The 14,062-nt window shown below is 42.0% G+C and overlaps 1 protein-coding gene across 1 annotated transcript in view; it reads right to left on the bottom strand.

Annotated features, from left to right (window-relative positions):
* LOC109717972 overlaps window positions 1–14,062 on the bottom strand; it is a 28,316-nt gene that overhangs the window by 4,761 nt on the left and 9,493 nt on the right. The window contains exons 3-4 of the mRNA XM_020243939.1: window positions 1,530–1,739; window positions 19–130 (exon numbers count right to left, since the gene is read on the bottom strand). Coding sequence (XP_020099528.1) covers window positions 19–130; window positions 1,530–1,739 — 322 coding nt within the window. The remainder of the gene's footprint in view (window positions 1–18; window positions 131–1,529; window positions 1,740–14,062) is intronic.

Genomic DNA, 14,062 nt, shown 5'->3' with positions numbered 1-14,062 from the left:
ATATTAGAGGGATTGTACCTATGATGATGTCCACAGGCAGTGCAGAAACAAGAGAAACAGAAATTAGTACGTCCAACAAGAACCCTCCGATCAGAATTGCAAATGCAACCCAAAGTGGGCTAAAGCAACTCTGTCAACACAAAAAGAAAAGAACATATAAGACAATCAGCTGTAGGAACATAGTATTGTTTACATTGATCCATTCATCATATCCTCATTTATGTCTCATTTGAGTCGCTTCTAGAAAATGCTAAGGAATCAGCCAATGAATAATGTTGACAAAAGTTTAACATATAGAAGTATCAAAAATTTTCATCTTCATTCTCTCTAGGTTATATATATATATATATATATATATATAGCACCTATCTACACTGCATATAGTAGCAATGTTTCTACAAGCCATTATTAATAATCAGGTTTGTTTAAAAAAAAAAAAAAATTAGGTACTACCTTTTCATATCAGATCCATATTTCTAAGAAACTAGCTCATATCTAAAACATAGGCTATAAGAGCATAATAACATGCATATATCCATATCTATGAAACAATAGATCAGTGTGCTCAATTTCACTTGCGTAGAAAGAGAGAAAACCAAAAAGAAAATTACACACTATTCTAAATGAAAAACACTATTCTAACTCACTCATTCAATTCTATGAGCAAAACAAAAAGGAAATAAAATTTCGCATTTATCCAACTCCTTTTGCTTGTGCATCATTGAAAATTTGTCTCGACAAATCTAGCCTTAATTCTACCCAAAAAAAACAAACTAATGAGAACTCCATGAATAAATCCAAACTATTTTTAACAGAGAATACAACTAAGGATGTACTCTTCAAAGACTATTAACTAAAACGTGAATATAAATGCTACTAAAATCAGAAATCATCTGTCCGGGATTATTCAAGTAATCAAGATTCTCTATACTGTCCCAGTTGGCCCATTCAAAATTTTCCAAAATCACATTAAGAAAGAAAGATAAAGTAGAGACTATGAGATGGTTTTGTGTTCTGAATGTGGTCTCTACCAGCATTTGTATGTTGCTACTTGCTACGCAAGCCTATGCGGCATCCCGACTACTTGTAACAGATTACAACTGAAGCAATTATTTTCCTAGCTAATAGAGCTAAGAGTTGGGTATTCCAGTATGTCATGGGTATTCTAGTATGTCATGAATCCTATAGCAAACATGTAAACTATTTCCCAAACATTCGACATGCTCACGAAGGGAGCACACAAATGTAATTCAATAGCACTGTTTTTTTCATTCAAGTATCCCAAATCGTCAGGAAGTTGTTTACCCATTATTCTACTGCTCAAATAATAGGGCAATTGCATTTTTTCCATCCAACTACACCGTGACATCACTTCCTAATGTAATGTAGCTATCCTTAGCAATTTGGTCCTGAAAACATCCGAAAAATGTGGGCTCTGATCAAAACTACGATATGTACGATGCATTTCACTAATCAAATGAGGAACACACTGAATCTAAATAGATCACAAATCAAGCATCAAAACCCACCAAAAAAATCCTGGGAAAGATCAAACAGGTAAAAATCGATGAGTAACGGCGCGGTCGTCGTGGCTCCGCCGGAACCCTAGATGCCGCCGCCGAGAGCTTCCTCAGCCACTCCTCTGCCGCCGAGAGCTCCTCCACCGGAGACGACGACGCCGCCGCCGCCGCTGCCGATAGGGATCCGAGCTTAGAGAACTCGCAATGAGGGTGACACAGCTTGGATCGAGAGAGGAGGGAGAGGGGGAGGGGGAGCTTGGATCGAGAGAGGAGGGGGAGGGGGAGCTTCGATCGACACAGGGTGGTTCGGGTGGGTTGGGTTTGGGTTGAGGTTGAGTTAGGATTATTATATTTATATTTATTTAATATATAAATATTAGTAGGTTGAAATTATATATTTAAAAATAATTGTCGCTAAAGGTGTAATAAAATAATAATAATAGCGGCCGTTTGATAATCACCGCTAAATAATTGCCACAAAAAGTCTCTTTTGGTGTAGTGATTGTTCTCTTCTTTATAGGAACATATTAACTTGTCCCTTAGTTATTCAACTGAATTAAACATAAACATAAATACTTTATGCATGAGTGTTCTCTACTTCATAGAGATTTCATTTCAATTATGTATCAAACATTATAGTATAGTGACGAGTTTCAAGTCCTATATCAACCACAAAAGCACACAACTAGACCACTTCTATAATAACATATAGAACATAGGGGAGCTTCACTTGCTCTGGTTAGGTCAAACCCACCTATTACTAGACTCAAATTCAGTACACAAGAGTCCCGAAATCAGCTCCGCTAGTCCTCAACCCTGCTAGAAACAAAGCACGAAAATCGCATCAATACTACAACCGAAATGTCCAATTCTGGCATAATTCGCACTTAGTACAAAGTAATAGCTTGAATCCCGGTTTTGGGCTAGTTTAATACTTCAAGTTAAGCCTCCAAGAGCCCTCACAAGTCAGCTAAAGATGATCCAAGGCTTGATCTCACTCTCGCTGCGAACAACATCAAAACGGCGTCAATATACTTGTATAAAAGCTATTATGGCTGAATTCTTGCGAAAGTAGTTTTCCAACTGAAATTCCTGCTTACCTCAGGTTAGAACACTTTCTAAACCAGTCCCCAAGGTCACCAATTAAGCTCAATTTAATTCGGAAACCTGCTGCGAACAACGATCCCAAAATCAGCCCTTTTATCGTCGAATTTGTGCCCAAACAATGAAGAAAAGAAGTAGGTTACCTTCTTAGAACATAAACTTAGTCCCAACTAAGCTAAGCTATAATATCCGACCCTGTTACAGTAGCAAAACCTCTTTTCTCTCAGCTGGAACAACAAAAATCCAAAATCAACAAACTAATCGACTAATAGAACCTCGATTACGGAATAATTGAGTCGATTACCTTCTCAAGCTTCCAACCAGTAAACTACTGGTTCAGAGCTGCGAAAAGCCTTCCAAAACACTCTCTTATACGTCCACGTAAGGTCTGCGACACTCGTAAACAGCGAAGAACAAGCGCGGCGACGAAAACGAGCGAAATCGGCGATTTCGACGTAGAGAGAGAAAAACCCTAGAGAGAGAAAGTGGAGAAGGTGGAAGCAGCATGCTCTGAGCTCCAGCAACCTCCACTAAGCACCTGAGTCGAGCTGGGGTCAAGAAGATAAGCATAAGGCGTGAAATTACCAAATTAACCCCGCTGCCACGTTTCTGCCACTGTGTACCGGTACACAATGATGGCTGTACCGGTACACCATGCAGAAAAATACTGATTTCGCCAAATCAATGCACTTTCTTACTTTTGGCCATCCAATCACTCTCTAACTTGTACAAAAACTTGTCCAAGCCCTTTAGAATATGTAGGGTAGATCCACATACCATTCCTCATTCCTCACACTCGAACTTCACAATTTGCTCAAGTTCAGTGTATTACAGTTCTAGTTTGTGCTTGCTTTTTCGGTGATCCGAGGCTCTCCCGATGCCTCCGGAGGTGAGCACGGTGATCGTTGGTCAGTGCCGATCACAGTGCTCACCTCACTTAGGATCAACGGTTGCCGAAACTATATTTTCGGTGCAGTTTTTCCTGAGTGCGCGCTGTTCGCTGAATGTTCGGCTCGGTCCTACGCCTCCCACAGTGAGCCGTTGTACTCCGGATCATGAGCACGGACTCCGACACATCGAGACCTGTCAGTACGTGTCTCGGCGGACCTTGAAAGTTCTCGGTTTGCGTTAACGAGCCACAAAATCAGCTGATTTACATAAAATAATAGGATTTTATGTAAATGTAGGGATTTTTATGCAATTGTGCATCTTGTGGCTACTATGGGCAGTACGTATGTGTGTGTGGTGACCTTCTGACTTATTGTCCTAGGTCCGATAGCTGTCGCGGAAATCGAATAGCGATTTCGGTGCGTTTTTTAGTGAAATTAGCTGGCGGAACGTGGTTTCGTTTCGGATTTCATCCGACAGTGTTTGTTTGCCCTTAATTATGTCGTTGAGCCTTGTCGGCTTGTCATCATCGTCATATTGTGGGTTCGGATATGACGGGTGAGCGACGCTAGATTCCGGTGTCGAAATTGACACTTCCGGGAACCCAAATTTGAACAATTATCCGGCGATAATTGTTTAGTTGTGTAATCTTGCGTTTGCTGCCAAGACATCCAAATCAATGTGTTTTGTGGCAGCGGGTGACTCGTGGCATGAGTAGGTGAGTTTCGGGACACTTAATGGGTCCCGACGGTGTCCCGGTGTGATTTTCGGGACTTCCGGCGAGTTACGGTGATCGGTTTTGGAAAACCGATTTCGGGGATTTGTGTTGGGTTCGTGAATCGTGTATTTTGGATTTGTGGGTTGGATACTGACCCGGTGGACCTTTGTAGGTCCGGTTGACGATTATGTACAGTTTGGAGACAAGCGCGACATTAGTACAGGTGGGTGCTTCGAGCTGGTAGTCGGTGAGATCGTTTCGCTTTCCTCTTCCTTGCTCTTGTATATCAGTACTTTGGTCTCTACATGTTAGTTGCTTTTGTTCATTCATCTATACTTGTTGCTTGCATAATGATAGTTGTTAGTAGACATGTAGAGTAGGCTTGCATTTATGGTATATCTGTGGACCTTGGGTCCAGGCAACATATCGACTCCTTTGTCGTGTGTTTCGATCTAGTTGATCGTGGTTCGGCGTTGTACGCCCTTGTATCTGGCTTCGGCCAAGGCACCAGTTCTCCACCGATTTTCGTATTGAGCATATCAGCATGATTTAGTCACAGCACTATATATTCTAGACACCGGTTGGTTTGGCCACCAACCAGGGGGTGTACGTATCCGGATAGGTCGTCGGTGGACGCATGAATCAAAGTCAATGTCTGCTCTATGACAGGCAATGCTTGAGGTTTGCGTACCAATATGGCAGCACCAAATTGGGTTTGATTTGCTTGTAGTAGTTTGGTTCAATTGAGTATCAACAACAACGCATGAATTGCTTTGTAATATGCCGAACTTCTAATTCATGAAGTTACGATGTATGTTAGCTTAGAAAGCCATTGGAATCATTCCGGCGAAGTTCGGGAGCATTCGGGTGCTTCGGTGCACATAGGGTGCGGAAACGGAACCTGAAAAGCTATGTTGGACCGTGGACTAAATTCGGCATTAGCGTGGATGAAAAGATGATAAAAACATGTTCGAAAATATGTTTGGAGAGTCTCGGTTTGATTTGAAATGATCGGAGGTAAAACGAGCGAAAACGGAGTGAAAACGGACGAATGCTGAAAATGCTGAAAAATTGGCTAAGTCTGGAACTTTGGTCCTTCGAGGACCGGTCTGTCACTGCCTGGGACCGGTCCCAGAGACCCGAAAATGCCCAGTTCGGGCTATTGCAAGAAGAGACTTGTTGAGGGACTTATTGGCATTTTGTGCATGGGTTATGAGTATACAGAGGATTAGAACCTCTCTCTCTCCCTTTCCCTCACCATATCACCCCAAAGACCCTCCCTCTCTCTCTCTCTCTAAGAAGGAAAGGAGAAGAAAAGAAGGAGAAAAAGAAGAAGGAGAAGGAGAAGAAAAAGGAGGAGAAGGAAGCTAAGAAGAAGGAGCTTCTTTTTCTCATCTTCTTCCTCACCATTGGAGGAGTTTGTTGAGGTAAGCTTTGATGCTTAACAATGATATATTTCTAGAACTTGGTTTATATGTTCTAGAATTAGATTTTATGTACTCCTAGCATGCCAAATAGATGATATATGCTGGAATCATGAGATGAAATAGGGCATTTTGCAATAGTTGAATGCTAGGGCTCCAAAAAGGGGGTTTTTGTAAATGTTTGGTTTTGATCTAAATTGACCCTATACAAACCTAATTGGGAGTATAACAAATGCGTTGGTGCACTCGGTTCGACGATACGAAGAGTTTACGCGAAGTTATCGACGAAAACGTTATTTTTCATATAGATAGCCGCAGCACACGGAATAAACGTCTAAAAATCACGAAAACGGATCCGGAGCATCTTGGCATCAAGATAAGTATAGAGCAATTCCCGGATTTTGGATTGGTGGCCGTTCGGATGGTCGCGCAAGAGTTCGGGCCAAACTGGGCAACGGGTGCCGCGGGAGGCCGATTGCAAGTGTCGACAAGCAATCGGAACGCGTTAAGAGGTGAGTTGTGTTTACCGAAGTGACTAGGTCGCCTCTATGTCTAAGAATAGTGTGGTTTCATATTGATGCATGCTAATGACATAAAGTAGAAATGCTAATGAGAATGCATGTTACATGTTATAGAAATGCTTAATGAACGCATATGATTTGATATAGAAATACTAAATGGAATGCGTGTTGACCTACTGAAAGAATGCTAAGTAAATGCATGAGTTGATCTTAATTTACATGAGCTAGATGTCAAATGAATGCATAGAGTATATGCTAGTCAAGAATGCATATGTTAAATGCTAGAAGAATACGTATTAACATAATGTAGGAATGTTAAGAAAATGCATGTTGGCATGTTATGGAAATGCTAATGATGAATGCATAAGATATATGCCTAGATATGAATGTGAACTAAGATTAATGAACTCTAAGTAGAGTAAAGAACTTGACATTGTAAAGTAAGAACATCGAGTGACATGTCAATTGAGAATCCTAAGTATAAATAACTAGGATGATGAGTGGCAAAGAAACCTAGTGTCATTGAAATAGGTTAAGAATTGAACCTAGCGTCAAGGACATAGGTTGAACAAGAGTGATAATGAACCTAGTGTTAATGAACATAGGTTAACGAGAAAGGCATTAAACCTAATGTTAGAGAACATAGGTTGTGAAATAAAGGTAAAGAACCTAGAGTCAAGTGAACCTAGGTAGAAAAGAATAATGGACCTAGTGTTAACAACCTAGACTATGAGTATGAAAGCAACGAACCTAAAGTATTAACTTAGGTTGAGTAAAGGCTTGGACCTAGATAGGTCAATTCCATAGGTTTAAGACCAATCCTTGGGAAATGAGAAATGGATTCTGGAATCCCTAAGAATGAAGGCTGCTAGTGCAGCGGATAAGGCTTGCGACAGAGCGCAAGTGAATCGAGACTGTGGGTATGTTGGTTCTCCTCGCCCGACAATGATTCAACGGGTATGTTGGTTCTCCTCGCCCGGTAAAAGAGATGGCTAATGAGAATCATAACTGTGGGTATGTTGGTTCTCCTCGCCCGACAGTGATTCAACGGGTATGTTGGTTCTCCTCGCCCGGTAAAAGAGATGGCTAATGAGAATCATTACTGTGGGTATGTTGGTTCTCCTCGCGCGACAGTGATTCAACGGGTATGTTGGTTCTCCTTGCCCGGTATGCCATGAGCTAGAGCTCGAGAGATTTGTGGTCCGGGGTTCGATGGCATTCCTCACCCCGTGGCAGACCTACAGTCGAGAGGATTTAAGGCTCAGGTGCATGTGATAGTTCCTTCACCTCGAGCCTGATTGAGCGCGGACTATCCGCAATTGATTGACTCAAGACCGAGTCGAGTGGTATAATTGGCTAAGGTAAAGTAACCTTAGGAAAAGATGAAAAATGAGCTAAATATGGCTAAGGTGTGAGTACCCTTAGTAAAGAGTAAAGAACAGCTAATGAGTAAAATATGATTATGCTAAGGAATAGCAATCAATAAAGCATGGCTAAGAACTAAGAATAGCTAATAAGTGAGGAATGATTAGCAATAAAGATTCGCTAAGAGTAAAGAATGGTTAAGAATAAAGAGTAGAATCAATAAATCTACTTTCATGAGTTGTATGATTTGCATATTGCATATTTGTGAGGCATGTTATCTGTTAGTTGCATAATTACATGATGATATATATATCTGTAGATATTTTTGGACTAACATGATTGCAATGCCTCCTCGGACCTATTGGTCGAGCTTTTCCCTTGGGTGGCCGTACCCACTGGGAACCATGAAGTTGGTTCTCACCCCACGTTATTTTGGGCTGTTACAGGTTCGCATGTGAGCGGCGCGGCTACGCGAGGCAAGGGCGTAGCTCCGTAGTTAGCACCCTACCACCGAGACCAGATAGCAGTATCCCGAGTCGGCTACTTAGGGGTATAAAAATGAAAAGAACCAAGAATGTAATAATTGCAAGAACTTGATTGTATCTGGATGTATGAATCAAAGAATGTATAATATGATGTAAAATGTAATATGTGAGATGAATGCTTGTAATAGCAAGTAGATTTATGTTTTTGATATTTCCTTATGCAATCTTTGGTTGAAATGTGTTCCTAGTTGGAACTTCATACATTGTATTGATTGCGACGCCTTGAACGTACAGGGGAGACTCTGTCCGCGATACAGGGAAAACCCTGTCCGTTCGGCGGTCTGTTGGCGTGCTCGAAACCGACCAAAGAGGCGGGCTCGGGGCGTGACATGCTTGTAGATTGGTAAATGTAGGTTGTTGTTGTAATCCTGATGTTATTGTTGGTACGCCATGCAAATACAAAGAAGACTCTGTCCGAGCGGCTAGAGGAACTTTGTATTTGTAGCGGGTATGTACGTCACGTGGGCCAGGTTGAATAAAAAAAAATGGCACGTTTTTCCACAACTCTGATTTCAAAGATTGTCTTCATTATAAAAAGTCTTTTAAAATCGGGACGTGACATACCTCCTGAACTTTTGGCTAGTTTTACTTAAACCCCCAAACTCCTAAAATAGACATCTAACACCCTAAACTCTAATATTTCATTCGTTTTACCCATTCCGTCAGTTTTCGGTTAACGGAGTTTGACGAAAAATTGACGGAAGGGGTAACATGAATGAAATATTAGAGTTTAGGGTATTAGATGTGTAGCGTTCCTGAGGTTTGGATAGGATTGGCTACAGTATTAGTGACTGGTCGACACATCTGGAGAGTGTCGGACTGAGTCGAAGTCATTTCTGCACGAAATGGATGCAGAAATGGACTAGGCGCACTCAAATAAGCAAAATTGGAGTTTTGCAAGATTTGGGCGCCCAGAACAGGGTTTGGGTCGCCCAGAAGTTGAGGGCAGAACTGAACAGAACTGGAAGCCAATTCGGATCCATGTTTCGGGCGCCCGGTTGTGGGTCCGAAAATTTCACCTCGTGAGTATCGTTTGCACTGGCGTGTGGCTGGTGGTAGGTGAGGTCCGCCGGAGCCGGATATGGGCGCAGCACACCATGGGCGGAGGATCCGAAGTGGAACAATTGTGTAGCCTGGAGGTTTCGGACGCCCAAAACATGCTTTCGGGCGCCCGTAAGTGCCCGTTTTTGCAGAACTATAGGTTTGCAGCTGTTGTTCCTGAGATTTTTTGGACCACTCTAACACCCTATAAATAGATATTGTTCAACCACAGTGAGCTCTTTTCACTTGTTCTTCACAGAGAAGCCTCAAATTGCATCATAGTCCCTCAAATTGCTCCAATTCCACAATTCCAAGCTTGAGGATTGCTGATTCTGCAGATTTCTAGCAGCGACCTTCGGCGTTTTGACTCGTGTGCAACGTAGGAAGGTCGGATTGCGGTGAAACTTGATTTGATGGATTCTAGACTTCAAGAGGAATCCGTGGAACCCAATTTGGCAGAATTTGATTGAGGTTAGCCTGGTCATTTTCGTGTTTCTCTTTGCTGCTGGTGGATTGGACCTGATTTTGAGTTTTTCTTGGAATTATGATGCAATCTTTAAAGGGAACTGGAAGTGTGACCTGAGCCTTGTGTGCTATCACTCTCCATTGGATTTGGATCATTACTTTACCAGATTTGACAATTGGAAGGTGAAGTTGACATTGGAGTTGAGAGATTTTAAAGCTTAAGTGCTGAATTATTGGTTTATTGATGGATTGTTGGTGTTTGATGTTCAGATCTTTGAGAAGGATTGCTACTGGTCTTGTGGTGATTTCGGCAGATAGTCCCTGTGTTTTCGTGACCTCCTCACTGCCGTGGATTAGCGCTTGAGGTGGGTAAATCATCGATTTTGTCTCCTAAGCATATGCATAGTCGACATGTATAAATTCAGCATTGGTATATCTTGTTTTAGCTCGAATTCATTGATTAGCATGTTGAATGAAATCTGAATTTGGAGTATACTGTAGTAAGTTAGATAAATAATACATGTTGGACTTGGGCTTGACTTAGGAGAAAACCAGCGAGTTTAACCCATCATATGTTTAAACTACCTGATTTAGCTCTAGGAGACGTGGTTTGTTGTACCACCGCAGTTTCAGAGCGGTGGATACCCATGGTAGCTTAGAATGCATTTACGCTCGTGCTGGGATGCCGAGCTTATTTTTACAGCAGAGTCTAGGCTATTTCAGACTGTCGGGTGCCGTCGGGGTTGACGGTGGACCCAGATTGCTGTCTTGGCATCAGATTGTGCCGAGAGCACGTGAGTTGGGCTGTTTGACCTGTTAGACCCTGTTTACTAGACTTTGGCTTGTGAGAGCCTGATTGAGCTCGACAGAGATACGCTTGCATACTCGGTTGGGTAGCTCCCACGAGTGCCACTCCGGAGACGGGCGCTGTGTGTTTGCGTTGGTGTCGTTCGTGCAGGTTGGACTTGCTCTCCACGGACTGCTTAGTGTGGAGGTAGCTGTATAGTTGCAACCGGTCGGGACGAGTGTGTTCACAGTCCCTGGGACGGGTATGTTTATAGCATAGTTAGTTAATTCGGATTTGGCAAAAATTCGGTACGGGTATAATTCGCATAAAGTTCGCCTTCTAATTTTTAAATTCGTTAAAAAAATCGGCTAAAAAACGGGTTCACCAATTATTCGGATACGTGATTTATATGGATATTATACGTTCACCAATTAAAAATTCGAGATAAAAGATTCGGCTATTAAATTAAATTTTTTTCCTCTCAAGATTTATGCTATTAGTATAAATACTCATATTTTTTAAGAATATAAGAACAAAAGAACTACAAAATTATGTAAAAAAAAAAATAAACAGAGAATGGACACATTCATGAAATAGATTAGGTATAATACAAGAGTTCCTGGTTCCTAAGTTAATTAAGATTATTTAGCTCTATTTTTGGGTCTTCTTTGTGCATAACAGAGAATGGACACATTCAATTTAAGCATTCGAGCCATTTGTGTATAAAAATGTATCCATCAGATGGACTAAAAGCTTCCAACTTTTGCTTTGTAAAGAACCACCTGATTACTGATCGATCGTTGGATAGCAGAAGCGGAAGAGGAAGAGGCGACGAGGAGGGCTTCGATCTTCGATATCTGAAGAGGAGGGCTTTCGAGGGCGTTCGGCAAGCGGCCGGAAGGGAAAAGGGGGAGGGGAAGGGACCACGACCGCCGCAGGGGTCGGTGGCAGGGCTGCACCGCCGTAGGGGTCGGTGGCAAGGCCGCACCGCCGCAGGGGTGAGAAGTTAGGGCAAACCCTTTTTTTGGGAAGGGTGGGGGTGGTGAGACTCATGGGAAGGGCCGATCTTTTCAGAAAGGTTTTTTTTTTTTTTTGTTTTTTTTGGCCTTTTGGGCGACAAGGCGAAGAGGCGAACCGTGAAGGTTCTCGGAAAGTCCGCATCCGCGTCCGCGAAGGTTCCTGTTTTGGGCCACCCGCGAGGCCCGCAAGTCCGCGTCGCAGGCCCGCAGCAACCGGGCCGTTTTTTTGGGGCGAATTATTCACGAATCGCGTTTAATTCGCGAATAAATATTTTTACCCAAAAATACGCGAATTTTTTCGAATTTTTGGGAAAAATTCGAAAACGGGCATTTTATTCGGTTTTTCAAAAATTCGCAAATAATTCGCGAATTAACTAAGTATGGTTTATAGTCCTTAGTGAGATTGGGTCTGAGATGACATCGTTCTACAGATAGTAGTGTTGGATTATGATAGAATAGTAGCTTATATCTGTAGATTTATTCCAGCTTTCTTTGCTATCTTTGAGCTTTTATCCGTAGACTTGGTGGGTGAACCAATGAGTTTGAGGGCGGTACCCACTAAGAACTACTTCTTTTGCAGTAGTTCTCATGCCTAGTTGTTACCCCTGTTTTTGCAGAGCCTGCTGTTTCGGCTGCTGCTTCTACCGAGACTGATCGTGGCAAGGGCGTTGCGAGTTAGAGCCCTTCCAGACGAGTCGCAGAGCTAGAGGAGTACCAGCTACAGGTAGTTGTAGTTTTTAGTCCTTTACATACAGATGTTGTATCTCGCTAGAGCGAGTATTTGTGTATCCAAGATGATATGTATGTATTGAACCACTATTTTTATATATGGTTTAGTTTTCTAGCAGCTCTATACTACTGTTTGTAGTATTGTATGATTACAGGTACTGTTACTGTTTCGCTTCGTATACAGAAAAAATTTCTATGTATACGGCGGGTCTGTTAGCGTGCCCGAGGAAACGAGTAATCCGGGGCGTGACAAGATGTCCATTTTAGGAGTTCGAGGGGTAAAGTGAAACTTCGCCAAAAGTTTAGGGGTAACAATGCAATTTACCCTGTTACTATTTGTGGCCGAAACTATTTTGCTTTCAAAATATCATATATTTTCTTATTATTACTCTACATATTTATGGTCATCTAATTCTTTACTGCGGAGAATTGGGAAACAATTGTGTCCAATAAAATTGCCACAAAAAGTATGTGTTTTATGTAGTGAAATTGTTTTGGCCACCGTAACCTTTTGTAGCTGTCCTACTGTGGCGACCCTATAGCGAAATTAGTTTCGCCACAAAATTAATTTTGTGGCGAATTATTATATTTTTATGGCGATTTTGTTCGCCACAAAAAATCAATTTTCTTGTAGTGAAATTTCATTATCCTAATCATGTCATTCGACTGTATCCTGAGTAAATCATATGTGGAATCGCCGGTTTCATCTTGGCAATAGGTAGTGGAATCGCTGCATGTATGTCACACCCTAATAATCCCACATCTGATATGAATGGGGATGTGATTTGGTATATAAGAGACTTAGACACTACTAATAATAACTGAGCTTAAGCATTTTGGGCCGATGGTTGGGCCCAACGAGTTATTGTTGCTAGTGGGCTGGGTCGTTACAATGTAGCCATAAGTCGACAAGTCATGGAATTGACACTTTCATTAGGTGTCAGGGAATGGAATCGCTGCTAGAAAATTTGCGTTTGATAAAATCGTAGCAGAAAAAAATCAAACAAATTTGATTTTAAAATTCAAGATCCGATCTAAAAAACCACGTAATTAGGATTCCTTATATTCTTTAATATATGCATGCAATAATTTCTCGAAGGACGGAGGTCACGTGGTACATGTATAGCGCAGTGGCGAAACCGCCATAGATAGTACTAGCGATGTACCTACGTTTTATTGCGGGTATGATGGATATATTCTTAATTATATTTGTAAAATATAATATATATTATGGGAAAGTCTACCTGGACACCCCCTTGGGGGTGTACATCCTACAACTTTCGATCCAACGGCTGAAATTAAATCTTGACTAAAGTAGGGTATAAGCTCACCCTTCTTTTCCTAAATCGAACCCTCCTACTCTCTCTTTCTCTGTCTCTCGCACCGAAGTATCACTCTCGCTCTCTCTCGCGCCCTCGCCTCTCTCTCGCGTCCTCGCCTCTCTCTCGCTCTCGCGCTCTCCTCTCTCTCTCTCTCTCTCTCACTCGCAGCTCCGTCTATCGGGCAGAAGGTCAGCAGGGAGGGCCCTCGTTCCACACTTTGTTGCGCTCGATAGAAGCTCCTGTTCCAAGCCGTCTCGAAGCTGTCTATCGCCCTCGCCTCTCTCCAATGGTAGGAGGTCCCCTCTCAATCGCTTATACGACGCTCCACACCGCTCCCCTGTCCATCCTAGTACCTGTCACTCGTTCATTCGCTCGTGGGCGCCCTAAATTGGGAATGATTTCGGAGCTATCGACCACAACCCAAACAGAGGACTCAATCAAATAGGGGATTATTTTAATTCCTATAATCTTTTTTTCTCAAATTTTTATTTAATATAAAATTTATATTTTGAGGGTTTAGGGTTTCAGCTTCGGTTTGTCTTTGTGTGCTGCGGACTTCATCACCGACTAGCTGATTCATTCTGTTTTAGAACACTGCTGGTATATTTTATTTT

Source organism: Ananas comosus, linkage group 12 (assembly GCF_001540865.1).
Source record: "Ananas comosus cultivar F153 linkage group 12, ASM154086v1, whole genome shotgun sequence".
Classification (NCBI taxonomy): Eukaryota; Viridiplantae; Streptophyta; class Magnoliopsida; order Poales; family Bromeliaceae; genus Ananas; species Ananas comosus.
Note: the sequence above shows the minus strand (reverse complement) of the source record. Positions and strands in the feature narration are given on the sequence as shown.